Source organism: Microchirus variegatus (genome assembly GCF_963457635.1).
Source record: "Microchirus variegatus genome assembly, chromosome: 6".
Taxonomy (NCBI): Eukaryota; Metazoa; Chordata; class Actinopteri; order Pleuronectiformes; family Soleidae; genus Microchirus; species Microchirus variegatus.
In genome coordinates, this window is record NC_139807.1 from 28943217 (window position 1) to 28971133 (window position 27917).

Here is a 27917-nt window from a genome sequence, read left to right on the forward strand (position 1 = left end):
AACACTCACATACCGCAGTGACAAATCATCACATTTCATTCAGAAGAGAATAAATGGATGAAAGTATAACAGTAATAGAGTGGGTTGTGAAAGTTCATTGTGTCTACTGATTTAAATTCATTTTTATAATACTTAATATTATGATCTTTTTGCAGCTAATACTGCACCTGGAAAATATGCCATATTACAAATAAGTCAAACTAACATTTAAATTTAATGTATAAAAAATGTACAAAAAAATAAAAACGAATAAAAACTAGCAGAGCCGCTCTTAAAACTAATGAAAATTAAATTTACATTTTTTAAGTATGTTTGTGCAGAAATAGAGAAGGCAGAGCACATTAGTTCCATAAACGTGAGGAAAAAAAACCGATGACGTAATACGTATTACGTCACCGTCAGCTGAGCGACCAGGAAGTAAACAAAAGCAGAAGTGAGCGAACGGAAGAAACGCCGGCGGCGGAGAAAGGTGAAATAACAACAATTAGCAGGTTTGTACGTTTATTTCGCTTGAATCTCAGCTTATTGTTTGTTTGCTGTTGTATTTTCACACGGTTTGTGCTCGCGGTGATGATTAATAATCGAGTTTAAGGCAGCGCTTGTTGATGTAGCTTTTGCTGTTGCTGTTGCTGCTGCTGCCGTCAGCAACTGTGACTCAAAACAAGTCATACTGTTCTTATACAGATCATGGAAGATAACTATATTGTATATTTTATTATGTTAGATTGAAAACGTTTATGAAATGCTACAGTAAATGTGTACTTATGTCACAAATATATGTGCATGCAGTATAAGTAAAAAAATATATAAATATGGCTTGTTGTATGATTCTTATTGTCCATGGAAACATCTTCACTCTTTGTTTAAGACCCAAATATATGACATTTTTACCGTTGTATACGGTGGCCCTGAGGTGCAAAACACAAATGCAAAACACGAAACACAACACAAAACAATAAACACAAACACGAATCAAAAACCACAAATGCAAATCACACAAAAAAACACACGCAAAACACACATCACAAACGCAAAAACACAAACGCAAACCAAGAAACACAAAAACAGAAAACAGAAACATTGACTTAATTTGTGATTTGTGTTCTTTGATTTGCGTTTGTGTTTTTTGATTTGTGTTTTGTGATTTGCGTTGGTATTCTTTGATTTGCGTTTGTGTTTGTTAATTTGCGTTTGTGTTTTGAGTTTGTGTTTTTTGATTTGCATTTGTGTTTCGTGATTTGCGTTTGTGTTTTTTGATTTGCGTTTTTGTTTTGTGTTTTTGTTTTTATTGTTTTGCGTTTGTGTTTTTTGATTTGCGTGTGTGTTCTGTGATTTGCGTTTGTGTTTTTTGATTTGCGTTTGTTGATTTGCGTTTGTGTTTTTTGTTTTGCGTTTGTGTTTTTTGTTTTGCGTTTGTGTTTGGTGATTTGCGTTTGTGTTTTTTGATTTGCGTTTTTGTTTTGTGTTTTTGTTTTTATTGTTTTGCGTTTGTATTTTTTGATTTGCATTTGTGTTTCTTGATTTGCGTTTGTGTTTTTTAATTTGCGTTTGGTTTTTTTGATTTGCGTTTGTGATTTGCATTTGTGTTTTGTGATTTACGTTTGTGTTTTGCTCTTCAAGGGCCACCGTTGTTGTGTACAGTATTATTAAATTACAGCAAATTTGATATAACTTTTTATGGTGTGACCACGTTTCACCCTCTGTCAGCTGGGATTTGCTCCAATGGATGAATGAATGGATGAATGAATGAATGAATGGATGGATGACGTTGTTGTTTCCTCTGTGTGGATTTCAGGGCCAGCTCTCCTCATGACGACCCTGATTTGCTCTCTTCAACACCATCGCGATGAGGTCACCTGGGTCGCCTTCTCAGCAAAACTCCTGGCGACGTGCTCTGGGGACAAGACGCTCAGGGTTTACAGCACCAGTGATTACTCTGAGCTGCCGTTCTCGCCGCTGTCAGGACACGGCTACATCGTCCACTGTTGTCGCTTCAGCGCCTGTGGACAGTTCCTCGTCTCCTGTTCCACTGATGCCACCATCATGGTCTGGTCCATGGTGAGCGGTGACATCGAGGCCGTCATGGAGCACCCCGGTCGCAGTCCTGTCAGGATCTGTGCACTCTCTCCAGACTCTGTCCATCTGGTCTCTGGTGCATCTGATGGAACCATAGCTCTGTGGGATTTTCCTTCCAAACAGCTGTGCAGGTAACATTTAAAGTTTATATATATGATTGATATGATTGATAATATATGATATATGATGTATTACTGGATAAGTGAATATATGAAGGGGCAGTTTTCAATTGGTGTAAAAATTTAATGTCTTTTTTAAAAACCACAATGAGCACTTTTCACCATTTTATATCATATACATTAAAATTATATATATGAACAAGATGCACCAAATCCAAGATGGCTGACTTCCTGTTGATTTGAGGTCATGGTGTCATGATTTTTTGTTCGTCCCAGGTCGAACAATGTTCCCACCAAATTTGGCTAAATTCGTTAAAAACTAAATTCAGGCCCGCTCCATAGGCGCCTGACCTGTGGGGGGCGCTACTGAGCCATTTTGCATTGGTTTTTTGCAAGTCCATTATTTTATCGGATTTTTCGCCAGTTCTGATGTGTGTGGCAATTTGTCGTCCATTTTCACGCACGTTTAGTGGGTCAAATTTGAGTTTCCGTGGAGCTAATAATAATAATTCCTTGAATTACAATAGGATCCTTGCACCCTTGTGCGTGAGGTCCCTAATTAATATTTAGCACCTAAAACAATCATGAAATGATGATGATGTGTGTGTGTGTAGGACAGCCTCAGTGGATGACACCACCATGGTGGCCTGCTCCTTCAGTCCGTGTGGTCAGCTCTTCATGACCGGCTCCACCTATGGAGACCTGCGTCTGTGGGACCTGAGCGTGACCCAGCTCCACGCTGAGAAGAACGCCCACGACCTGGGGGTCATCTGCTGCACCTTTGCTCCACACATCCACAGTGGTGAGACTGAGTGAAGACTTCTATCTTCTATCTATAAAGCATGTTGCGTCTGTCTGTGTGTGTGTGTGTGTGTCTGTGACGAGCATATCTCGCTGAATATAAACGTGTCATGTTTTTCAGGTGGTCATGTGGTGCAGTTTATTTTGGCGTCCTGTGGCCAAGACACTCACTTAAAGATCTGGGCCGTAAACAAGTTGAGCTCTGGAGGTAAAGTCATATTCTTCTTCTTCTTCTTTCTCGCCTCTTCAGTCTCCTCTTTCTTCCTTTTATTAATAAACTTAAACAACATTGATATTCTTCATTTTGCTCTTGTCGCTGCCAAATAAAAGTTGATTTGATTTTAGCTGTGGACTGTGTTGTATGTAACTGTATTGGATATCTGTCAGTGCCCTTTTCCTGTTAGTATTACTGCAAATACTTTTTAAATCCACATCATGTTGTATGAACTTTGCTTTAGTGTTTTCTGTTTGTCCAAATGTTCGCCAGATTTATTTTTCCCACATTCAGTGACCTTTTTCAGAAGAAAAAGGCAGAGATAATAATTAATAATGTTAACTAATTATATTCATGAGCAGGAAAGAAAATAATCGATTTTTACATTACATACATTTTTACAGACAATACAGCATCAACATGGTGATAGTACAATAATAATATGGCAATTTTGTAACTGAAAGAGTGATATTACAGTAATACCATCTTGTTTCTAATACAATTATTAATATATGGAGTTATTGTATGTTATTAAATGGAAATGATGATGTTATTAATATTTGTGTAATAGCTTGGCATTGGGAATTATTGTAGGCTATGATCATTTTGTGGATAATTACTGTTATGAAATAGAAATTCATCCTCTTTTATGTGGGTCTCTTACAAAAATACTATAACTATGGTACAGTTTAGTATATAATTATAGTACTATGGTGCATAATTATAGTGCTATGGTACAGTATAGTATATAATTATAGTACTATGGTACAGTATGGTACATAATTATATTGCTATGGTACAAAATTATACTACTATGGTAGGTATAATTATACTACTATGGTACAGTATGGTACATAATTATATTGCTATGGTACAGTATAGTATATAATTATAGTACTATGGTGCATAATTATAGTGCTATGGTACAGTATGGTACATAATTATAGTACTATGGTACAGTATAGTATATAATTATAGTACTATGGTACAGTATGGTACATAATTATAGTACTATGGTACAGTATAGTATATACTTATAGTACTATGGTACAGTATAGTATATAATTAATAGTACTATGGTACAGTATAGTATATAATTATAGTACTATGGTACAGTATGGTACATAAGTATAGTACTATGGTACAGTATAGTATATAATTATAGTACTATGGTACAGTATGGTACATAATTATAGTACTATGGTACAGTATAGTACATAATTATAGTACTATGGTACATAATTATACTACTATGGTAGGGTATAGTATATAATTATACTACTATGGTACAGTATGGTACACAATTGTAGTACTATGGTACAGTATGGTACACAATTATAGTACTATGGTACAGTATAGTATATAATTATAGTACTATGGTACAGTATACTTTATAATTATACTATTATGGTACACAATTATAGTACTATGGTACAGTATGGTACACAATTATAGTACTATAGTACAGTATACTATATAATTATAGTACTATGGTACAGTGTAGTATATCATTATAGTGCTATGGTACAGTATGGTACACAATTATAGTACTATGGTACAGTATAGTATATCATTATAGTGCTATGGTACAGTATATTATATATTTATAGTACTATGGTACAGTATAGTATATAAATATAGTACTATGGTACAGTATGGTACATAATTATATTGCTATGGTACAGTATAGTATATAACTATCGTACTATGGTACATAATTATAGTGCTATGGTACAGTATACTATATAGTTATAGTACTATGGTACAGTATAGTATATAATTAGAGTACTATGGTACAATATACTATATAATTATAGTGCTATGTTACAGTATAGTCTGACATAGTTGAGTGTGAATATTCTATATTATATGTGTGATGTGTTGCTGTTTGTTACTGTGTCTTCACTCGTCTCTCTCTCTCTCTCTCTCTCTCTCTCTCTCTCTCTCTCTCTCTCTCTCTCTCTCTCTCTCTCTGTCGTAGGCTGTCAGATGCAGCTGCTGCACACATTAACAGGTCACTCAGCTCCAGTGTCGTCCTGTGCCTTCTCCTCAGATGGGCAGCTGCTTGCATCAGGGTAAAACCTTCAGTCTTAATATGACATGTGAGGCCATTTTTCCCCCAGAATGTCTCAGATTGATTTCCTCTTCTCCAGGCAGCCACAATCTTCTGTGATTTACGAACATGAACTCGCAGAGACTTGAAATGTGTTTGAAATGAGGAATCCATCATTGTGATCATTTGAGTCGCGTTAATAATTAATGTTGGACGTTAATGTTGTTTTGAAGAATGAGGCTGTGTGTGTGTGGCTGCTGCAGCTACAATCCTGGTGGCTGCTCAGAAAATGTCATAAAGACTCAGTGTTTTGCAGCACTCGTGTAAAAATGACACTCAGACACTGATTTTAAGGACATTTTCAGCTCATGAAAATGGAAATGCTGATATGGAAAAGCACCGGAATGTTCCTTTAACAAACATCCTGACTTTGCTGTGGTTAAATCCACCAAACTCTTAATATTAAATGTATCAGCAGACAAATGAAGACATTTATTTAAAATGAAGATTATTTGTGTGAAGTAGGTCAATTTTAAGCCAAGTAGGAACATGCAGTACTTGAATATAACCACTGGAGGGAGACACAGATCGCTCTATTCTATATCTATGTCTTCCTCTGCTTCACTTTCAGCTCTGTGGACAAAACTGTAACAGTCTACGACGCAGTGAGTCCACATTTACTCAGAATTATTAAGTTAAATCGAGTTATTTACGGCTCTGTTTGATGATGTGCTTTATGCTTTGTTTGCAGAACAAAGCAGTTTTGCTTTACACGCTGAAACAGCACGAGAGGTAAATATTCACCATTTTTGAAATACAGAATGTTCTTATAATAAAGGAATTTATTAAATTTTTTACAACATCTTATACAGCAGTATGGTGGTTTCCATACGTTCATATCTTGAATTTTTATTGATTCTTTAAAAATGTATAAAATAATAATATATGTTTCTATGTATATATATGGATATGTATATATATGTGTATATATGTATATGTATATGTATATATATGTGTAAATATATACACGTATATATGTGTATTTATGTATATGTATGTACATATGTATATGTATATATATGTGTATTTATATATATATATATACTTGTGTATATATATACACATATAATATAATATAACATTAAAAAGGTATAAATGTGATTTTCAGGTAAACGCATTAAAGCTAAAGTCTTCTCTGATTTTGAAAATGATCAGCAAAGTGGTTTAAAAAGAAAAAAAACACATACCAAACTACACAAAATATAAAATAAAAACATTTAAAAAGTATAAACGAAACAACATAAACAAAACATAAAAACATACTCCACAAGCTATACAAAAACATGGAATTAAATACCATAATAATATGTAAGATTTACAAGCTATACAACATAAGGCATAAACTAATTGAATGGGATAAACGATGGAGCAAATGTTCATTTGATTGATTGCAGTAATATGACATTTCATCCATTTACTCATGAACATCAGTGTGTCTCTCATCATCATCATCATCATCATCATCATCATCATCATCATCATTCACACTTTCATTAGTTTCTTACAGTAAAACCTTTCATTTAATAAGACGTGGGTGAATAAAGTCAACCGTCTCCAGGAGGATGTCAGTAAAGAGAAGACTGAGCCACTGCAGACACTTCACTGTATCACTGTTCACAAGATTCACACGCACGCACACACACACACACACACACACACACACACACACACACACACACACACACACACACACACACACACACACACACACGCACGCACACACCCACACACTGCTCACTGTGCAGCTTCAGAAAACGGTCAAACTGCTCTCACTGCACATACATGTACAACACGTACACAATACGGTACGTGTACATTGTACAAATACACGTTCACGTATACTGCAGTACACATAGACATTACCATATAAATACACGTAGGCCACTTACGCTCCATTTATCCGTCCATCCACACACCTGTGACTGAAAGGCAGCGAGCTTCACTTCCTCTCAGTCAGGCGAATAAAAGTCATTTTGGGGAGAAAAGTGGAAGAAGATGAGAAAGTGGATCAATGCTCAGAAATGTGAATCTCAACAAAAAGCCTAAAGGAAACTCACTGACTGTGACGAGTGTGAGAGAACGTGTGAGAGCAGGTTAGTGCAGGAGGAGGACGACCATCTTTCCAACCTAATTTAGATGTTCGTGGAGCCTTTTGATATGGTTCAACCTTTTGACTGCATATACTGTGTTTATATCACTGCTATAGCCGCTCACTGGCCACTTTATTAGGTACAGATGACATCCCATAAACACATCATGGTCGCCAATAAACGCTCCTTAATTATGCACCTTTAAGCTATTTTGCCTTCAAAATATGACAAATGTCTCTGGAATAAAAGTGCTAAGTAGAACCATGTAAGGTCCCTTTTTGGCTCCAGGTAGAACCTTTTGGAGGGTTCCACAAAGAACCCTTCTAAAAACCGTTTATTCAGGAAAATGTAAACAAAATGATATATTAGATTCTTTCTGCATGGAATTTGAAGAAGAAAGGGTTTTTCAAGGGTTCTTGGTAACACTAATGGTTCCAGTAAGAACTATTTTGATCCAGAGAACCCTTTAAAACCAATTTCCTGAATAAAGGGTTTTAAAAGGGTTCTTGGTGGAACCCTACAAAAGGGTTCTACCTGGAGCCAAAAAAGGTTCTCCTACACTCTTAGAAATAAAAGTGCTAAGCAAAACCATATAAGGTTATTCGGCTTGTCCTCATAGGAGAACCCTTTTTGGCTCCTTTGTTAGAACCTTTTTATAAAGGTTCCACCTGGAACCCTTTTGGAGGATTCCACCAAGAACCCTTTTAAAACCCTTTATTCAGGAAAGGGGTTTTAAAGGGTTCTCAAAATGGTTCTTACTGGAACCATTAGTGTAACCAAGAACCCTTTTAAAACCCTCTCTTCGAGAAAGGGGTTTTAAAGGGTTCTCAAAATGGTTCTTACTGGAACCATTAGTGTAACCAAGAACCCTTTTAAAACCCTCTATTTAGGAGAGGGGTTTTACAGGGTTCTCTGGATCAAAATGGTTCTTACTGGAACCATTAGTGTTACCAAGAACCCTTGAAAAACCCTTTCTTCGGCAAAGGGTTTTTCAGAAGCAAATGGTTCCAGGTAGAACCTCAGTCCTTGCAGAAGAACCTTTTGGAACCCTTATTTCTAAAAGTGTAGTGCAGTTCCTGTTGCATTTCTACCAATATTTCCTCTCCAAACTCTGCCAAAGTCATCACTGACTGCACACCGTGGTGTCGCTAATAAGTCGCCTGGCAGGTCTGAAGTCTGCAGGTGACGCACTGACAGACAAACAGATGTTCCCTGTCTTTATAGACACTGATTAATCAGAGACATTTAGCTCCATTCTGTACAAAAACAACATCGTTTATTCTGCGTCCTGTCGTCTGCTGCAGGTACGTGACAGCGTGCGCCTTCTCTCCAACCTCACCGCTGATTGCGACTGGATCCATGGATAAGACGGTAAACATCTGGAGGCTGGAGGACGGAGGCAGTGTCCATGGTGGGAAACACACACACACACACAGTGATACTCACAGACCAGAATCACTTTTCTGATTAATTGCGATCTGTTTTGTCTCATGTTCTTATTTCTGCGCCCGCCTCCTCCACTGAAACCCTGTGTCCAATGGAAAGATGGGAAGTCGTTGTCTGGTTAGTTTTGTTTTTGACTTCGAAACAACTTTTATGGAAAGACAGAGAAAGAAGAGACCTACAGTATGTCATGTGTAGTCAGTCAGTTTACCATATTACACTGTAAGTTGTACCATTTTGCACCGCTGAATCCAAAAATGACATCAATCAGGTCAGGTTTTTATGCTAATTTGATATTTTGATTTATTTTCTAATCTTCTGACTAAATTGATTACATTTTTATGACATTATCAGTTGATTTTCGTAAATATTTCTCATCCAAAACAGGTTTTAGGAGAAAGAAATATCGTTTTCTAACAGATTCCTGTTCGGAACAATGGTGTATTCACTGCAGATGTGATATTCAGAAGACGCCAGGCTTATTTTTGCAAGATTAATCATAAGTTGGCACATGCAAAATGTTCAGAGTTTGTTTATTGCAAGAAATTTTGCATCATATGAAGTGAAAATACCTGTACATGTAAACAAAAAGGTTAAAAAACAAGTTGACCTGATGGTGTTTACCAGTGTTACAATAACTTCATCTATGATTCATTTGTGTTTCAGACTCTGTACTGACAACAAATGAAGGTACGTTTAAAAAAATACACTATTTTCTTCTTATTTTGTATGATTTTGTACACTTTTACTTATATATAGAAAAGAAGACATCACATTTGAGATGTAGTTGTCATATTTTGTCGAAAACCTCACAAGGTCAACCGTTTTGAACACAGTTCAGATGTTTTTTTTCTGGATGTGATATCTCTCTCATATCACAGGGACACATTGCTCTCTGTGTTGTTATTTACTTTTAATTTCATTGTCTCACACACATCTTAAGAGTCCCAGCAGTCGGGCTTTTAATGAGAACTCTGAGACGGTGTTTTCTGAGCCATGTTTTAGAGAAATCAAATCTCTTCCTCTCGCTGACGCTTCTGCCGGCTAAGCTCTGTGAATACTGGCAGGTTATGGCGTCTGCAAATGTCCTCGTTCTTGTGAGGGTTATAATATCAAAGTAAATAAGTTAGAAATGAATGTAGAAATAAAGTCAATATAATGTTTATTATTATCTACATTCAAAAATAGTAAATACTGCAGTATAAAGAATAAATACTGCAGTATGATGTACAACTAGTCTTAAAGCTGTAGTACGTAACAACGTTTGAATGTAAAGCACTGATTAAAACTCTTTGTTTCTCAGTATAGCGCTGTATTGTGGTGGTTAGCGACGCTAGCAAGACATTACACACTGGAGCTTTAATAAAAATATCTTTCTGCGTATATTTTACATATAAAAACGTCTACTTTTCTGACGTAACTGGCAACCCGTGGTTGCTGGGGAGCTGAGACTCTACTGACTGCAATGATTGGTAGACGGCGGTAGGTGGCGCCACATGCCAACACATGATTTCAAAACATAAACATGATTTGTAGTCTGCAAAATATTATATATATATGTATACTAATAAGCACAAGTTTACTTCCTAAATATTTCTTGGTTACAAATCGCTGTTTATGTACACTGGACATTTGCTTTAGCTGCATAGTTAACTTGTTCCACAGCTTCACTACACACAGTTTTTATTGTGGATCTGATGGAATTTTTCACCAACTACATAAACACACCTGAGCAAAAATTACTCAAAATGTTTAAAATCTGATTTAATTTGTGATTTTATTTATTATTTTGAACAAAAACAAAATAAAACGCTCTAATTTTGTCACTTCTCTTATTTATATCACTGCTAAAAATAATTAATAAAATGAATCCTAACACGTAAGAAGACATTTTTAAAGCCATATTATGTGACCTATAACCCCACACCCCCCAGGATGTCCATATAAGGAGTTGTGTATTATTCCCACAGCAAATGACCATGGGTGCACCTGAGGCACAAGTCTGTGCCACGTGACCTAAATTATATTCCCCATCTCTATTCAAAAATGTGTGCATATTGCCTTTGTGACCACAGTGAGGGTCAGGCCCTGTGCACTAGAGAGTGTATTGATAATACAACTCATTGTACATAATATATATGAGGGCAGAATGACACATCCACACAGTCTGACGTTATACAAGCCGTGCAGACCCAAGTCCCTGATCAATAATTAGTCGGGAGGATTCTAGGACAGTGGAGAGCATGAGAGAATATTTGGCCCATTTTTCAAGATGGCGCTGCATCTGTCAAATTCTGACCTTCCAGCTTTCACTGTCCCTCACAGGGAGAAGAAGCTCAGCCGGCCGATCGAAGCTGCTGGTCACCGACTGGTCAGAGGAGGACGTGTCGCAGTGGCTGCAGGAGGAAGGCCTCGGGGAGCTGGTGGACAAATTCAGAGCCAACAACATAGACGGGACAGAGCTGCTCAGTCTCACCAAGGAAACGCTGGCGTCAGAGCTGCTAGTAGGTGAGGAAGACCAACACACACACACACACACACACACACACTGCTCTGTGAGAGTCCTTCAAAGTCCTTATTCCTGCTTTTGTCTGACACAGAAGAATAAAAAAGCCAGTTCTATGAATACACAGAGCTGGTGTGTGTGGATTAGGATTTTTGTATTTGCACGGATTAAAGAAAATGTGGCACAATGAATGAAATAAAAGGTGAACGAGAATGACATCATATTCAGCTACATTAGGAAATGCCTCCAGCTTTGGGGCATTAGCTGTTATAAAACACAATTTCCCTTAAAGCAGGGGTTCTGAAAGTGTTGATACCCTTAGGGCCAATTTAGGAACCCAACATTGGACTGAGGGCCGCCAAAGGAAAAAAACAGAAAGAAATCCCATTTGTACTCATTTTAATGACCAGATTGCAGTTCTACAGTTTAGCGTTAAGTAATATAAGCGTTAATATAATGTAATTTAAGTATTAATTATAATAATAATAATAATAATAACGCTTTATAATTTATTGGGTAATTACCCAGTATTTTGGCCATTGTTCTTATCTTCTAATTACAGGTTAATACCAAGTAACACATTTCTGTTACCATATATTTACTGGGTAAATAGCTAGTAATTGGGGGCTGTAGCTACCTGCTTATTACCAGCTTATAACCCAATAATACACTAAAATTCACCATATAGAAACCAGGTAAATACCCAGTATTTTTGTTTACACTTATTGGTCTGTATCCAGTAATGTCCAATAAACATTTAACAAGCTTAGTAGCTCCTGGATTAAAACTATAAACTGTAATTCACTGCAGGCCGCCAGAAATGTTTCTGCGGGCCGCCATTGGCCCCCGGGCCGCACTTTGAGATCCAATGCCTTAAAGGATCCTCTGCAGGTGATGTGATTATGGGTGAAAACTAAAACCCTCACCTGAGTCTTTGTCTGCCTTTAAATAAATACGATTTAGTCCCAACTCTTTTTAACAAAGCGTGATGTATTTCTGCGTAAACGCCTTCACCATCTGTAGCAATAGACTTCATTTAATTCTGTTCATTGACTGTTCTTTGGGAAAGACTCTCTCTCATGAAATAATTATACGCCGTAAAGCAGTCGAGCAGTGTTAAAATAACAGTAAAAGAGTCCATTTAACTTTTTATACGTTATGTTAACACTAATTGAGTTAAACGTTAGCACAAATCCCGACTGTGAAACACAACAAAAACTGCCCGTGTAGAAGAAGGCAGCGATGATCACGTCATCCCTTTGAGGTGTAACGGGTTCATGTTCCCACATGTTACACATCACAGTCGCTCTTCAGCGTTCAGTTACCATGGAAAACACCAGCTCTGCTTCAGCGTCAGCATGTGTGGGAAGTCGTGTCCATAACTCACGGAAAGGAATCATGGGCCAGAGGAACAGGGAGGATTTTCCTCCTAACATCATTATTCCTTAGTGGTTATTGAAGGTCCAGAAATTGTTTTTTTCCCCTAAGATTTAGATTTATTATCTTATATACTATATTTGCTAGAAGGATGGAGGGATTATGGATGCACAGTATTATTGGCTTTTGAAAATGTGAGTTGAAAATGGTGCATTCTAATGCTTGTTTCTTCTTGTTTTTACCTTAAAGGTCCCATATTATGCAAAATCAACTTTTTAATTGTTTAAATCCTTATATTTGGGACTCTGTAGGCCCTGCCAGTCGCCAAAGTGACTCACTCATGTTTTTGTGGTCCACCTCAGTACAGGAGATAAAACATGCGATGTTGACTTCTGCGCTCATTGTTACGTCACAATGCGCTAAATTCCTGGAATTGTTGTCTCGCGGTGCCCCCGCTTTGTCCGTAAAACACATGAGAGTGCTGGTGAGGGCAATGGTATCGGAAAATCTGCAAAGTACGGGAAAAGTTCTATTCTTGTCTCCACAGTGCAACACAGAGTTCTACACAAACTTCCAGCCTCAGAGGATTTATCTGTCCAGTGGATACATGTTATATATGACGACAATGTGGCGGCTAGAGCCTGCAAATGATCACTTTTCCAAATGCTAACTGCTGTTAGCTGCCGGAGCCTCAGTGACGCTGACGTAATTTCCTGTGTCTCATTTGCATATTTAAAGAGACAGGCACTCAAAAGCGAGCGTTCTGAACAGGGCTGTTTTGGCAGAGTGATTGAACTGCTGTGGTGCTTCATCCTTAAGGTATTTTGACCAAAACATGTCACAGACATGTTCATTAGGACACCAGGGAACTAGTTAACTTGGAGAAATAGGGTATAATATGGGATCTTTAAAGGCACCCTTGATAAAGGGTAATGGATAGCATCCAACACATTTTGGTAAGAGGATATCAGCTAGCAGTAAACTGAACAGGCTGCTCCCTCCATGACGTGCATGTTATTTTCTTATTTTTATTAATTTTGCTCAATGAAGAAAATGTATATCCATCAGCTGCAACATGAGTATGAAGAATATTATGTTAATTTCACTTCAGAAAAGACAAAATAACTCTCGATTTATTGTCGTATACATCAATGTGCTACACTCTTAGAAATAAGGGTTCTTCTACAAGGGCTGAGGTTCTACCTGGAACCATTTGCTTCTGAAAAACCCTTTCACAAAGAAACTGTTTTTCAAGTGTTCTTGGTGACACTAATGGTTCCAGTAAGAACCATTTTGAGAACCCTTTAAAACCCCTCTGCTGAATTGGTGGAACCCTCCAAAAGGGTTCTCCTATGAGGACAAGCCCAAGAACCATATATGGTTTTACTTAGCACTTTTATTTCTAAGTGTGTACAGCAGAACATTTGTGTTACAGCGTGGTTTCAAACAACCAACTACTCTAAAAACATAAAACCAACCAAGATATAAGAGCTGAAGTATAAATATACATGTAAACAGAATACTAAGGTATATAAATAAATAAATATTCAAAGAAGGGAATCAAATATTAATGAAGGATCTGCACCACAGCTGTGCAGAGAATATGGAATCAAATGTTGAAACTGAATAAACCAGTGAAAAGCAATGATCATGTACTGAGAGCAAATGTACAGTTTGTGCTTTTTTAGCGTTTGTGTATTTCCTGAGCAGAACGAGTGTCGTGTCGTTGTCGTCGGTCTTCAGTTGGACCAGTGTTCGTCATGTAGTTGTCAGCAGATGTTTGTTGTGCTGCCACGCCGTCATTTCCATCCCACAGTTTCTGTCACTCACTCCAGGGCTTTACACAGCGTCGCCGCGTTCACGTATTCACGGATCTGAGTGCTTTTAACAAAACTCACTCCGACGAGATACCGACGTGTTTGCTGCAGTGAAAGACAGAAGTAGGTGGGAGTGAAATCGATCAATACGTTTCCTTCTTGAAGAAGCAGCATCATTAAATATCATGGGATGTAAGTGTATGGTTAGTCGTGAGTTTTATTTTCCGAGGCCATTCATTTGAATATTCCGCTTGTTTTTTTCTCGGTTGGAAATGGAAGAACATGTTCCCACTGTGTTCACCCACACTCACATTTTTTTCTACCCAAGAGCGAAAAATGTTCAACTGGCAAATAACAAAACGCTCCGACTCCCTGATATTGACACTTTAATGTTTGTGTTTTGCTCAGCTTAACTTGATGCGCTGGCATATTTCCATATTCCCTGATGTGTGTGTGTGTGTGTGTGTGTGTGTGTGTGTGTGTGTGTGTGTGTGTGTGTGTGTGTGTGTGTGTGTGTGTGTGTGTGTGTGTGTGTGTGTGTGTGTGTGTGTGTGTGTGTGTGTGTGTGTGTGTGTGTGTGTGTGTGTGTGTGTGTCTAGAGTCGCTCGGCCTGCGCAGTAAACTCCTGAGGAAGGTGGAGGAGGTGAAGGATTACTCTGTGTGTTCAGGTGTTCCTGATGAGTTCCTGTGTCCGATCACCAGAGAGCTGATGAGGGAGCCTGTCATCGCTGCCGGTAAGTGGAGATCAGACATGCTAACGGGCTCCTAATTGGCAGTTGCCGTCGCTGCAAGTGTGAAGTATTAAAAGGCGATGAGAAATGAAGACATTTGATCTGAAACGGCGATGACTCACACGACGACCCGAGCCAATCAGAGACTGCATGAGTGAAACAGGAAACAGCAAAACAACAGCCAGATAACAGGGAAAAGAGAAATATTAAAGCGGACCTAGCGGGAGGTTCCAATTAACGCTGTTTTTTAGTGTGTATCTGCGTCATTACCTTGTTTAAGAAGCCCTGAAGGTTCTAAACAAACAGTTCAGCCACTGCTGAGAATGCTGTGTTTTATTGTAATCTCGGGCTCAGCGAGATCTCTGAAAAACCCTGTCCGGTTACGTAAACAACGGTTCTCCTGAACAGCAGATCGTCCTGCTCCGGGCACTAGTCCGGGCACATCCGGTTGCGTACATTGAACCGCAGAAGAAGAATAACGTCCGTTGTGGAGGTGTTTCACGAGCGACAGTGTCTTCTGACTCTGGGTCTGACTCTGGGTCAAAGGTCGTAAAAGGGACTGCGGCGGGCAGTCGTGAAGAAGCTATTTTTAAAAAATGTTAAAATGAGGAGCAGTGCATCCACCGTTCCAGAGGGGGGAGCTGTGCTTCTGAGAGCAGGTGTGCTAAATATATCACTTCCGGGTCCTGGCCAATCACAAGACAGTTGGGAAGGCTCTACGCTGGCTGGCCAATCACAACACAGCTCTGTCTTCTGTGTGTGAGATTTATGTCTGAAATATCGCGGCTGAGGACAGCGTCAGTAAGGAGAGATTTCTATTGGCTCGTTTACAGCAACTAGGAGGTTCTACCTGGAACCATTTGCTTCTCAAAAAAACCTTTCTTCGGGAAAGGGTTTTTCAAGGGTTCTTGGTAACACTAATGGTTCCAATAAGAACCATTTTGATCTAGAGAACACTTTAAAACCTCTTTCCTGAATAAAGGGTTTTTAAAGGGTTCTTGGTGGAACCCTCCAAAAGGGTTCTCCTATGAGGAAAAGCCGAAGTACCTTATATGGTTCTACTTAGCACTTTTATTTCCAAGAGTGTCGATGATTGAAGGGATGTACCATTTCATTGAGCTTCTACATCTTAACCACAACTCCACAGAACTCCACGGGGGAAGGAGTTGTTCGCCCTTCACGACTCCGGAAGTTGTGTCGTGTGTGTGAACTTGGCCATGATGTCATCAGATGATGAGACTGATTTTGTTTGTTGTCAATGTCTCAACAGACGGATACTCGTACGAAAGAGAGGCCATCGAGAGCTGGATCAACACCAAGAACCGCTCAAGCCCCATGACCAACCTCCCTTTACTGACCACTCTGCTCACTCCTAACCACACCCTGAAGATGGCTATTGGCCGATGGAAGACCAGCCACTAGCATTGGACTGTAAAACACTCGTCTAAATTCACATGCTTTGGGGGCATGTATTTTACATGCTGGGGATGATCAAGTACTGAGTAGTGAGCCCAACTTTTTCACAGCCCCTTCACTTTACTTTGATTACTGTGAAAAATAAAGCTTAGCGCAGCTTTATTTGCACCTTTATAATTCAGGTTGTGTTACTTAAAACACTTTTCACAATATCTGCAGCAATATGCTCGGCTAGATTGAATCAACATTGCAGGGCCTTGTTTATTACAAATCTTTGAGAGTAGTGCTTGGCTTAAGTACTTTAATGACTACCTTGTAGTGTTTACTCCTGTTCTGGTTATACACCAGAATGGGGCTGCAGGGAGAAGAGCTCTTAAAGTGAGAAAACATGATAAAACAGTCAAAGCTGTGTACAGTTAAGTCATGTTGGGGGCGTGACGAGAGGGTGCAACAGTGACGATCCTAACAACAACTGTCCGTGCTGCAAAGAAACCGAAAAAATGCAGATTTTGACATGAAACTACGCTGCTATGATGTGTCACTTCAAACTACACAAAAAGGGAATAACGGCTTTGAGTTCATCTGCATCAATAGCAATTTTAGCAACTTTAGCATGCTGGAAAAGACGACTTCGACCAATCGTTGTACTCATTTACATCCCGGCGTCAAACACAAGGGTAGAGCCGAAGAGACGCCAAATTGCAAGTGACAAAATTGATTTTATTCCTCTCTGTCCACGGGAGGACAGCTCTGAACACCGTTCCAGCGCTAAATGGATCGGGTTTGAGAATTACAGACCTGGCAACTTTGGAAAAAAAGAGACATTTTTCAGTTAAAGTCCTGTTGGAGGGACATAACATGCTCTTATCTTATCTTATATCTATTAGCTTATGTCAAATATATTAAGACCTACATTTAAAGTGAACCAGAGTAATCTAAACAACTGTATGGGTTTAAATCAAATGTTAAATAAGAATTTCGTTTTCTTCTTATGGAGTTCTTGTTTTCTTCATCGTCTAATTTTATATTGAATATCTGACATAGAAGTGAGTGTGGAGGTGATGATGAAGCATGTGGAAAATACATGATGTGTGACCAAAGGTCATTGAATATGGGCTAAATTCTGCACCGCCTCCATATGTAAGAACAATAACATTGACTACTAGAAAAGCACTTGGAGAGCGTAGACCTCCACCGAGGCAGCTTAGCGCCTACAAAAGCGCATACTTGCCGGCGTGCTGCGTGTACGGATCACGCCCAAAATTTCATCACCTTTTCCAGGTCCCATTGCGGATATTTCCTGAAAATTTCATCCAAAAATTTCACCCAAATCCGTCCGTGAGTTATGTTGATCACTAACAGACAGACAAACAAACTCCCGGGAAAACATATACCTCCTGGCAGAGGTCAATAAATCCCCGATAAGTTGCGACTCAAATTTTTTTTTCAAGGTTGGCAGGTCTGTAAATGTAATAAAGCACATTTATTAGATAGAGAGATGTATCGCCTATTTCCACCTGTTGCAAATGACACTTGTGCATCTTTTCAACCTTTTTACCTGCCGATCCGAGCTGACTATAAAGACATTTCTGCAATAATTATAAGTTTCAATGTTCACATTTTGAATCATACAAGTAGTTATTTTGGTGGGTTTGTTGGGCAGCCCATGGTCGAGTAGAAAGGGAACTTGGCTTGTAACCGGAGGGTTGCCGATTGGAATCCTGACAGGTCAAAGTCAGGTTAATCTGTCATCCATTGCTTCCCCCTGATTGGGTTAATTGGACACTGTAAAAGGGAACCCAGCCAACGGGGTCCACAGCCAATGCCATTCTCAAACTTGGATAAATGTGAGCTTTGTTTTACTGAGGGTATCCGCCATAAAAATATATGCTAGATCAAATATGTGGATCCCCCCTGTGGTGGCCCCTAGAGAAGCAGAGACTGAAAGAACAAACACATATTTTTTGTGGCTTATAATACGTGACATTTCAATGATTAAACTGTGAAAGAAGCGGCTGCAGAAATGTAGTCGAACTCCATGGATATTTTATTAAACCACAGTAATGTAGTGGCGACATTCAGTAATCCATAGTATGACTCCAAAGGGTATAATGACAACTATGGAGATACAGCAATGTAAAAAGAATCTTTTTCATCATCTCGTTCAATATCTGACTGCGTAAACTCTCTCTCTCTGTGTCCACGTAAATCAATAAACACTTCATATGAATATTTTCTCTGCTATGCAAAAATAAATAACATATACTGTGAATATTGAAGCAATCGAGTCAGTTTTAGGATGCGTTTCCATCGATGTCTTTTTGTGTTTTATCAAATGTACTTAGAATCTCGAGTACACAAAGTCATGTCCTTTGAAGCCTGTAACGCTGACAGATAACCACTTACAGGGAAATATATCATCTGCAAATATAGTGTGCACCGTACAAATATAAATGTTTTTTAAAAGACACTTAACAATAGAAATGGTCATATCCTGCAACTACCAGCATGAGGTTTCGTATATTCGTGCACAAAAGCTTTCTCCATCGTTTTTTATATTTGACGTAATAAATTAAAGTTGAGACAATATTCTACTTCTTATTTTCAAATCCCTACTTAAGGTATGTCTGGTTTCGTTTGAACACACTAGTGTAGCTGTGGACATGTAAGCAAAAGCGTCATAGCCTGAGTTGAACACTGGTTCTAGATTGTAAATGCAGTACAGCAGCATAAAATCTACAAAACAGGCTCAGAGAAGGGAGCTGTTGTCAGAGCCGTCTCCCTCCGCTACCTTGTTCTTGAAAACAAGCCCGTATATCTGTGCTTTGATGTTCACATTTAGACGTTAGACTCTATAAATGAGCGTTTGGGTTTGATGGGAGCCATGTGCAGCGCCGGGTTGTCTCTGGTGAGGCTCGTTTGCCTGTGCCTGCCTTCGGGGAAGCGTAGCTGCGAGGACATGGAGCCTCTCGCCTCTCGCTGGTGCAGCCGCTCTCCGAACTCGCGCGCCTGCTGCTGGATGCTGGACTGGCCTCCGGAGAGCTGCTCCTGGAAGGAGGCGCGCTTGAAGTCATTGTTCAGCCCCTGGAACTCCATGACTGACATACTGAAACTCTCCACCCCTACTCCCTGTCCTTGTCGGCCCAAACCAGAAGTCTGCTGACCCTGGACTCGAACCGATTTGTCCATCACCCCCATGAAAGGCCGTGGCTTCAGCTCGGGTTTCGTTTTGAAGCTACCCGTGCTCTTGATGGGGCACGGGGCGTCCATCACCTGCTGCCTTCCTCCGTCTGACAGATTCCCACTGGAGGCCTGACTGGAGCTGGAGCCCCTCGAGCCGGCCGTGCCCACTCCTCCGCTCTCCCTCCTGACGTCCATGCCGGACCCCAGGGCGAGAGCGAGGCCGTCCAGAGCGGCGGAGTGGGTGGAGAGTCTGTCGGATCCTCTGGAGAAGCTGGAGCAGCGCGGCTGGTACATCTGCTGCAGAGGTCCAGGTGGGGAGGAGCTGTTGGGGGACATGGGGTGATAGAGTTCGGTGGGGCTGAGACCGGAGTTGTCAGCGGCCGATCCGGGGCCGATGTCCATACCCAGCACCGGCGCAGGCCTCAGAGAGGTGGAGATATGTCTGCCTGGCAGAGGACTGGACGGGCCACACAAAGACAAAGGTCTGCCCCCGACTCTGCTCCCCGACTGGAGGGAGTGACAGTGGTGATGAGTCCTGCTGCCTTGGTTCTGGGTCTGCCTGTTAAAAGCAGGCACATGCTCAGGCATGTCCATGACGTAGTCCTCCTGAGGAAAACACGGCATCTGATCCGCTAAGCCAAAGGCCACACCTCCGGGGAGAGTCCTGTTTGGAGCGTACGGATTCAGAGGCCAAAACTCTGGACTTTTCCCACATTGCAGGCTTACCTCGTCGCCTTCCTCCCTCTCATCCTCCCTCTCTGCATCAGTGTGCTCCGCGGGGATTTGCCTCTCGAGACTTCCCTGCGAATAGACGTCTGTCTCCTCCTCTGTGCCTGGGTGGTGGTGGTGGGTGTACGTGTCCCTGTTGTAACCCTGTGCCGCGTTGCTGCTGGATGTCTTCTGATGATGCTTGCATTCCTCTTCTACTCGTATCAGCAGGCGCCGGATCTCCCGGTTGGACGGACAGAGTCGTGCCGCTTCGTGGAGGTCTGCCAGCGCCGCCGCAAACTGCCTGGTTGCACAACGGAGAGAATGAAGAGCTTTGAAACTTTGGAGATGAGGCACGGTTTCCCGACACACGGATATGACTTGACGTCAAAAGCAAAAAACGATACCTGCTGCTCCTCTTGGCCCGAGCTCTGGCATAAAACGCCTCGTAAGACCTGGGTTTGAGTTCCAGGGCTTTGGTTGCAAAGTCTTCAGCGATGCCAAAATCCTGAGATGAAATTAGAGAGAGGTGTTTAGCATTTAAAACCTTTAAAGATAAACGATTTCCTTATCAGTTCACACAATGACAATAAAGCTCCACAGGACTCTTTCTGTCTTTCTTAGTATAGCAGTATTTAGAGCTGTTGCTTGGCGATATGTCCGTGCTACAAACAGGAAGTGACTTGTGTTATGTCAAGACAAGTAGTCTGCGTGAACACAGCTGAATGTACCCGAGATATCATTTCGTTCAGAATCACAAAAGTTACGCTTTTTTCACCCTGCCGCGCTCGAGGCGGACTTTACGTTTAAGTGACATCGAGCAGCTTTTGTATACGTCCAAGAATTGAGGTCACAGAAGAGAAGTTATCTTTCCCATGGCGACAAAGAACGCTTGCGGTCAAAAAAAACAACAAATTATTTTATCGGAAGTGCCTTTCGTTGAGACGGTGACGGCGTTTTTGGGGCGTAAAAACGCAAAAAATGTGAAACCACCCTCCAGAGTGGAAAACTTGAATACGCTCCACGCTCAGATCTGCTCCCGTCCCTAACGTCTGCAAAAGATGAGCTTCCAACAGGAAGTGGAACGCCCGAAACAGGAAGTAAAGTCTAACATTGTCCCATGTGCATGAAACTTGACAGATGTGGCAAGTAGTGCTGTCAAACGTTACCGTGTCAACGGCGCCAACGTTAACTCACAGCGCGTTTCCATGACGACTGACGTCATGGAAACGTGACTCCCGATTGTTAAAATAAGTCTCTAAAGTAACGCTAAACTTTAAAAAACAGAGGCACACATACACAGTAACACAGGTACGCTGGTTATTTGTAGCGCTGCTCTTTACGTTTGATAATCAGACCGCTCCAGTTCGACTGTAGGCGCGCTAACGACGCTAAAAAGAGCCAATGCAGCTAACGAAGCTAACTGGTAAACGGTGCCTGGACTCCGGTGTCGTGACGTCACACGCGTCTTTTTCTGGTCAGTCGTCATGGAAACGTGTCACGCGTTAACGCCCGTTAACCTATTACACAGCACTAGTGACGAGAGAACTTTGCCCGAAAAATCGGCATGCAGCAAAAAGCAGGCACGATCAGAATTAGTTAGTTAAAGCAAATAAAGAAAAAAATAGCAATAATACACACACACTTATGGGCAGTGGATTCAATTTCTGCCAATAAACCCTCAGAAATGTTGAGAATGCTGAGAATGACTGTGCTGCTGTGTTAGTGAATAATTATTCTGGGAAATCTTGCAGAAAGAGTCGAGAAAAAACAAACAAACAGTGTTTGTGTTGCGTTTGCACCCTGATTATGTCGACGTAAAGATCAGGGCTCGGTTAATGAAAGAGAGTTAACGCTGCAGTCGTTTGTATTGAGCTAAAACAGAAGGAGAGAGTGAGCAGACAGAGCTGCTGCAGGTTTTCACTCTCATCATCAGTCAGTCTCAGGTGAAGCCGTCACGACACAAACACACACACACATTCTGTCCTTGAGAGCGAGGTCACGACGGCAGCCTCCGATGTGCGATTGTGAACGTCGCTGCTGAATGTTTAATGCCGCTATCGTGTTTTCTCTGCCTGCGTTCTGATATTATATACGTGGATTTAGCCGGCTCACTTTCACATCCGCTGTAAATAACCTCCTGTGGAGAGAGAGAGGGAGCTTGGACTGACACAGAGAGAGAGAGAGAGAGAGTGGCCTTATCACATCACATTATGTGCTCCATTATTCATCAGCCACGCTGACCCCAAGGATGACATTTTTACACAGTCTGTAAGGACGACTGTCATCGCCGGGGTGTGTTCCAAACCTGGCTGCAGGCCACACACACATCCATCTCCTCGCTAACAGCAAACACTTTATCATCATGTCACCAGCTGCTCCAGGTCTGACACGTTCTGTTTGCCACAGAGATTGAAGAGCAGGGGCATTTTTTATTTTATTTTTTAATATTTTTTTGATTCAGATAAATTATATACTGTTTCTGGGCAAAGGAAAATTTGTATAATCTGGGTTTGTTTATTTTGCGCCCGAATAAACGAGGTCAGCTGACGACCCTAAAAATACTGAATGGCCTGGTTTTTCTCACAGATGACAACGCCAGGATTCATCAGGCTTACAAAGTGCATTTGTAGATACGTTGGGACGCTTAGAAATGTATTTATTATTTAGAATAAACAACTTATTGAGTATCTCAGCTGACATAGGGTGATAGGCGGCCATTCACTCTCACACTGACACCTACAGTCAATTTAGAGTGTCCCAATTTATCTAATCCCCATATTGCATGTTTTTTGACTGTGAGAACCTGGAGAAAACCCACACACACACTAGGAGAACATGCAAACTCCATGCAGAAGCCATGCAGGGACTTCCTGCTGCAAAGGCCAGAGTGCTAACCACTAACACCAACCGCGTGGCCGTATTAGTTCCATACTGCAGAAAAAACAACAAAACTTAAGCTTTTGAGAATAAAGTTGTGATATTATTTTCAAGTAAAATAGACAAGATGAGAAATACTTCATCTTTCGTCATGTCCGTGACATTAGCATCAGTATCAGGTCTCTGAAAAGATGGTATGAGAAATTGATAGTAATTAACAGTGGTCGACTGCAGAGCTGTTTGTATGGTGTGTTTGTCTCTCTGTGGCTCTGTGATGGACTGGTGACCTGTCCAGGGCGTGACCCCGCCTATCGCCCTGTGTCAGCTGGGATTGGCACCAGCGCCCCCTACGGCCCTCATGTGGAGGAAAAGTGGAATCCCAGCTCTGTCTTTGATGAACCAAACCTGAAATGATCCAAACTTATATTCCAAGAGAGAAGTTTTGGCCAAAATGTGAATAAAATTTCGTAATTTTTCGTAAGTTTATTGGTCAGAAGTTAGCAGATTCAAATGTATCTTAATGAAATCAATGAAATCACTGCTTGCTTCCGTGCAGGTGGAGTCACAGCAGACCTGAGTGCACGATTCAAAGGGATCAATAGGTCTTTCATCTCTTTATATCAGTGAGCGAAAAACCATCTGGACCTCCTGCTGCTGCTGCTTTATTGGCTTTTTAATTTGATTTTGCCCTTTTAATATCTTCTCTTATTAAATGCTTATTTTGTTTGTCTCCTACTTTAGGGAAATGTGTTCCATCTTTGTTTTGTCTATACTGGGCTGTGATATAGTTTCTTATTTTAAAACCTTTTCAATCTTTTCTGATTGTTCCTTCTTCTTCTTCTGTCCCCAGACACAAGAAAGACAAGAATGGACTCGTTCCTGGGTTCCTTGTCTGTCCTTCAGAGATAAATCAGGTAATTCCTCTTCACCATGTTTATATAATGTAGGTTATATTACCGATCATATGGGTCAACGTCCAGCAGCAGGTCATACGAGAAGGGTTCCAAAAGGGTTCTTCTACAAGGGCTGAGGTTCTACCTCCATTTGCTTCTTCTTTCCCAGAAGAAAGGGTTTTTCAAGGGTTCTTGGTAACACTAATGGTTCCAGTAAGAACTATTTTGATCTAGAGAACCCTTTAAAGGCCCTTTCCTGAATAAAGGGTTTTAAAGTGGTTCTTGGTGGAACCCTCCAAAAGGTTCTACCTGGAGCCAAAAAGGGTTCTCCTACACTCTTAGAAATAAAAGTGCTAAGTAGAACCATATAAGGTTCTTCGGCTTGTCCTCATAGGAGAACCCTTTTTGGCTCCTTTGGTAGAACTTTTTTATAAAGGTTCCACCTGGAACCCTTTTGGAGGGTTCCACCGAGAACCATTTTAAAACCCTTTATTCAGGAAATGGGTTTTAAAGGGTTCTCAAAATGGTTCTTACTGGAATCATTAGTGTGACCAAGAACCCTTGAAAAACCCTTTCTTCAGGAGAAGGTTTTTCAGAAGCAAATGGTTCCAGGTAGAACCTCAGCCCTTGTAGAAGAAACCTTTTGGAACTCTTATTTCTAAGAGTGTATGAGGTAAAGCCAAATAACCTTATATGGTTCTACTTAGCACTTACACTTCTAAGAGTGTAGATGAAGTGAATGGTTGTTTGTCTCTAAACGTGTCCCTGTGATGGCCTGGCGATCTGTCCAGGTGTGACGCCACATCTCTGTTCTTCAGTCCAACACTGGAGCATGTGTCTGTCACGACCAAACTGCTATACATTCATGTACGTTCATGTACGTTCATGTACGTTCATGCCGTCTGATCATACCTTAATTTGCCAGCTCTCATCTTATCCCCTCAGTGTCTAATAATAAACTGTATACGGAAACTCACGTTGGTTTTCCTGCGGCAGCGTGACAGGTTGAGATAGAGCGAGACCCGCAGATCTTTGAGGCCTTTCAGCTCCTCTCCTTGTCCCTCGCGAGGAAGCTTCCTCAGGGCGTACTGGTACCGCTGGCCTGCCTCCTTCATACGTCCCTTCTGAGGAATACACAATTCCTTGGAAGTCAAATTAAAAGCCACAATGTGTACGGCACCTTCTGTCGACGTCGATCACCTTTACACACCTTGTACAGCAGGTTGCCTTCCTCCATCAGCTTCTGCAGCAGGATGAGCAGAATGTCTGGTTTGGAGGAAGCCATCGCCCATGTCGCGTGACCTGACGGAGCGAGTGACACAGATATTATTGTGTGATCTGCCTCGTCTCTTTCACTCTGTGTCTCACATATAAACGATGTACAGTACCTGATTGATCATGGAGAGTCGCTCTGTAGCCTTTCAGTCAATGAAGGAGAGCGACCACAGAGGAGGAAGAAGAGGAGGAAGAGAGGAGAGGATTTAGAATGGAGAGGAACAATGTGATCTCTGCCAATACACTTTATACACCTGTGTTGCTCTCTCTCCACTGGATTCCTATTGGTTTTAAGGTTTTTGTTGTTTGTTTTTAAAGCTCTTGACAGTTTGGCACCATCTTAACTCTCTGAACTTCTTTTTCCTCAGGCCTTTTCTGTAAACCTGCCTCTAAACTTCACAACTAGTTACCCATGGAAATGAAATCTGTCCCCACGACTGAGCATTTAAAATAGAATTTAAATAAGAAATAATATTTTTGAGACCCACCTCTTCTCCTTGGCCTTCACTGCAGGATAAAGTTTGACAGTTTTGCTTCTATTTGTATTGATTATATGTTTTATAACTTTTATGCTGTAAAGCACTTTAGTCAACCTTGGATGTTTTTTTAAATGTGCTTTAGAAATAAAGTTGCCTTGACTGGATTTGACTTTATCACCTGAGTTTTAAATATTATACATATATAAATATAAAAGCAGCAAACTGCAATGATTAAGTAGTAAAAACGCAGACATTATATTGTTTATTCCCATATAAATAACCTGTGGTGCGTCAGCTTCCTCTGGAGATACTGTATACACCAGGGTATGTGACTGAAGAGGACTAACTAAAAAAGTATAATAAATTAAATAATAATAATTAGAGTCACCTTATCTCTCGCTCCATCTGAATCTAATGTCACTAAAGCAGTGTGTGAAGTATGTGAGGAAGAGGAGGATGATGAGACAGTAAATCTGCCTCTACCGTCTGCCATCTACCTGCGTTCTTGGTGTAAAATTCCCCCAAAACAATAGTCAACAAACATAACAAACATAATTCTGGTATATTTTACACTTTTACACATCTTTCACACACTGATTCTTCCCTAAATTTAATGGGAACATATTTGTGTGATCACCTCAGGAAGATGACAAACCCCACGTGGATAAAAACATAACCTCCATGGTGGAGGTAATTAGACAAGTGTAAATATAAAATGCAGTAGTAGAGCATTTATTACCCATCTTGGATCCTTTCTTGAGTAATGAGGCCACCAGTGCCGGGTTCTGGCAGCCAGTTTTCCGCTCAGATCCTCTGCTGATGCTGCTGCTGCTGCTGCTGTTGTTGTTGTCGGCTCTTTCCATCACCGCTCCATGTTCCACCAGACAATGCACCTGGACACACAGCACAGCACACTTTCTGTCTCCTGTCAATTGGAATATTTTAATATTTTATTATATATAATCCATCCATCCATTATCTACCGCTTTAACCTCCACCAGAGGGTCACATTGGGCGATAGGTGGGGTTCACCCTGGACAGTCATCCAGCCAGTCCATCGCAGGGCCACATATAGAGACAAACAACCACTCACTCTCACTCACACACCTACGGTCAATTTAGAGTGACCAATTCACCTAATCCCCATTTCGCATGTTTTTGGACAGTGGGAGGAAGCCGGAGAACCAGGAGAAAACCCACGCACAGACGGGGAGAACATGTAAACTCCATGCAGAAAGGCCCTTTGTTCCAACCGGGGAACAAACCCAGGAACCTGGGTCTCCTTGCTGCTGCAAAGGCAAGAGCGCTAACCACTACACCAACTGTGGGCCCATTATATATAATATTATATACATTGCATATTTATTGGTCTATTTCACTCAACCAATCCATCAGACTTTGTTCATAAAGCACTTTTCATACAAATTGTAGCACAAAGGGTCGTGAACCTGGGTCTTCTTGCTGCAAAGGCAAGAGCGCTAATCACTAAACCACCGTGTGTTCGTTTGTTGATGTATCACTTATCATAATATTGCACGAGGAAGGACGATGATATATCACCAAATCAGTGTTTTGATCCACCCCCAATCTTAGAATAAGAGAAATAAAAGGGAAAACAGAAAAACTGACAGATACATTTAAACAGCTGGTGTGTGTGTGTGTGTGTGTGTGTGTGTGTGTGTGTGTGTGTGTGTGTGGTGAAGTGCCTTGTTCGATATGGATGTGGATTCTTTTTTTAAATTAATTTATTGACCTTGATGGTGAGATGTGTGTGTGTGGGTTTGTGCTCTCTGAGG

General features: G+C 40.7%; 2 protein-coding genes across 2 annotated transcripts in view; one reads left to right on the plus strand and one right to left on the minus strand.

Annotated features, from left to right (window-relative positions):
* The first annotated feature begins 411 nt into the window (after positions 1–411).
* On the plus strand, positions 412–18805 carry wdsub1 (WD repeat, sterile alpha motif and U-box domain containing 1). Its single transcript, XM_083891749.1, has 13 exons — positions 412–491; positions 1796–2207; positions 2810–2997; positions 3118–3204; positions 5192–5285; positions 5895–5928; positions 6015–6055; positions 8718–8824; positions 8959–8976; positions 9523–9546; positions 11182–11364; positions 15156–15290; positions 16558–18805. Exons 2-13 carry the CDS (start codon positions 1810–1812, stop codon positions 16707–16709), a joined length of 1461 nt encoding a protein of 486 aa, XP_083747875.1. The 5' UTR covers positions 412–491; positions 1796–1809; the 3' UTR covers positions 16710–18805.
* Positions 18806–19541: 736 nt separating this feature from the next.
* The window catches only part of LOC310928534 (protein TANC1-like), a gene marked incomplete at both ends in the record, with an annotated part of 63200 nt that continues 54824 nt past the window's right edge, over positions 19542–27917 (minus strand). The window contains 5 exons of the mRNA XM_083891101.1: positions 19542–20898; positions 21002–21102; positions 25345–25491; positions 25578–25705; positions 26861–27014. Of these exons, the coding sequence (XP_083747227.1) occupies positions 19542–20898; positions 21002–21102; positions 25345–25491; positions 25578–25705; positions 26861–27014 (1887 nt within the window). The remainder of the gene's footprint in view (positions 20899–21001; positions 21103–25344; positions 25492–25577; positions 25706–26860; positions 27015–27917) is intronic.

What these genes read in the sequence shown, in the direction of transcription:
- wdsub1 (XM_083891749.1), top strand. Translation starts at nt 1,810, where the DNA reads ATGACGACCCTGATTTGCTCTCTTCAACACCATCGCGATGAGGTCACC. An exon ending in AAACAAGTTGAGCTCTGGAG is followed by an intron (nt 3,205 to 5,191) that starts GTAAAGTCATAT and finishes TCTCTGTCGTAG; the next exon opens with GCTGTCAGATGCAGCTGCTG. An exon ending in GGAGCCTGTCATCGCTGCCG is followed by an intron (nt 15,291 to 16,557) that starts GTAAGTGGAGAT and finishes ATGTCTCAACAG; the next exon opens with ACGGATACTCGTACGAAAGA.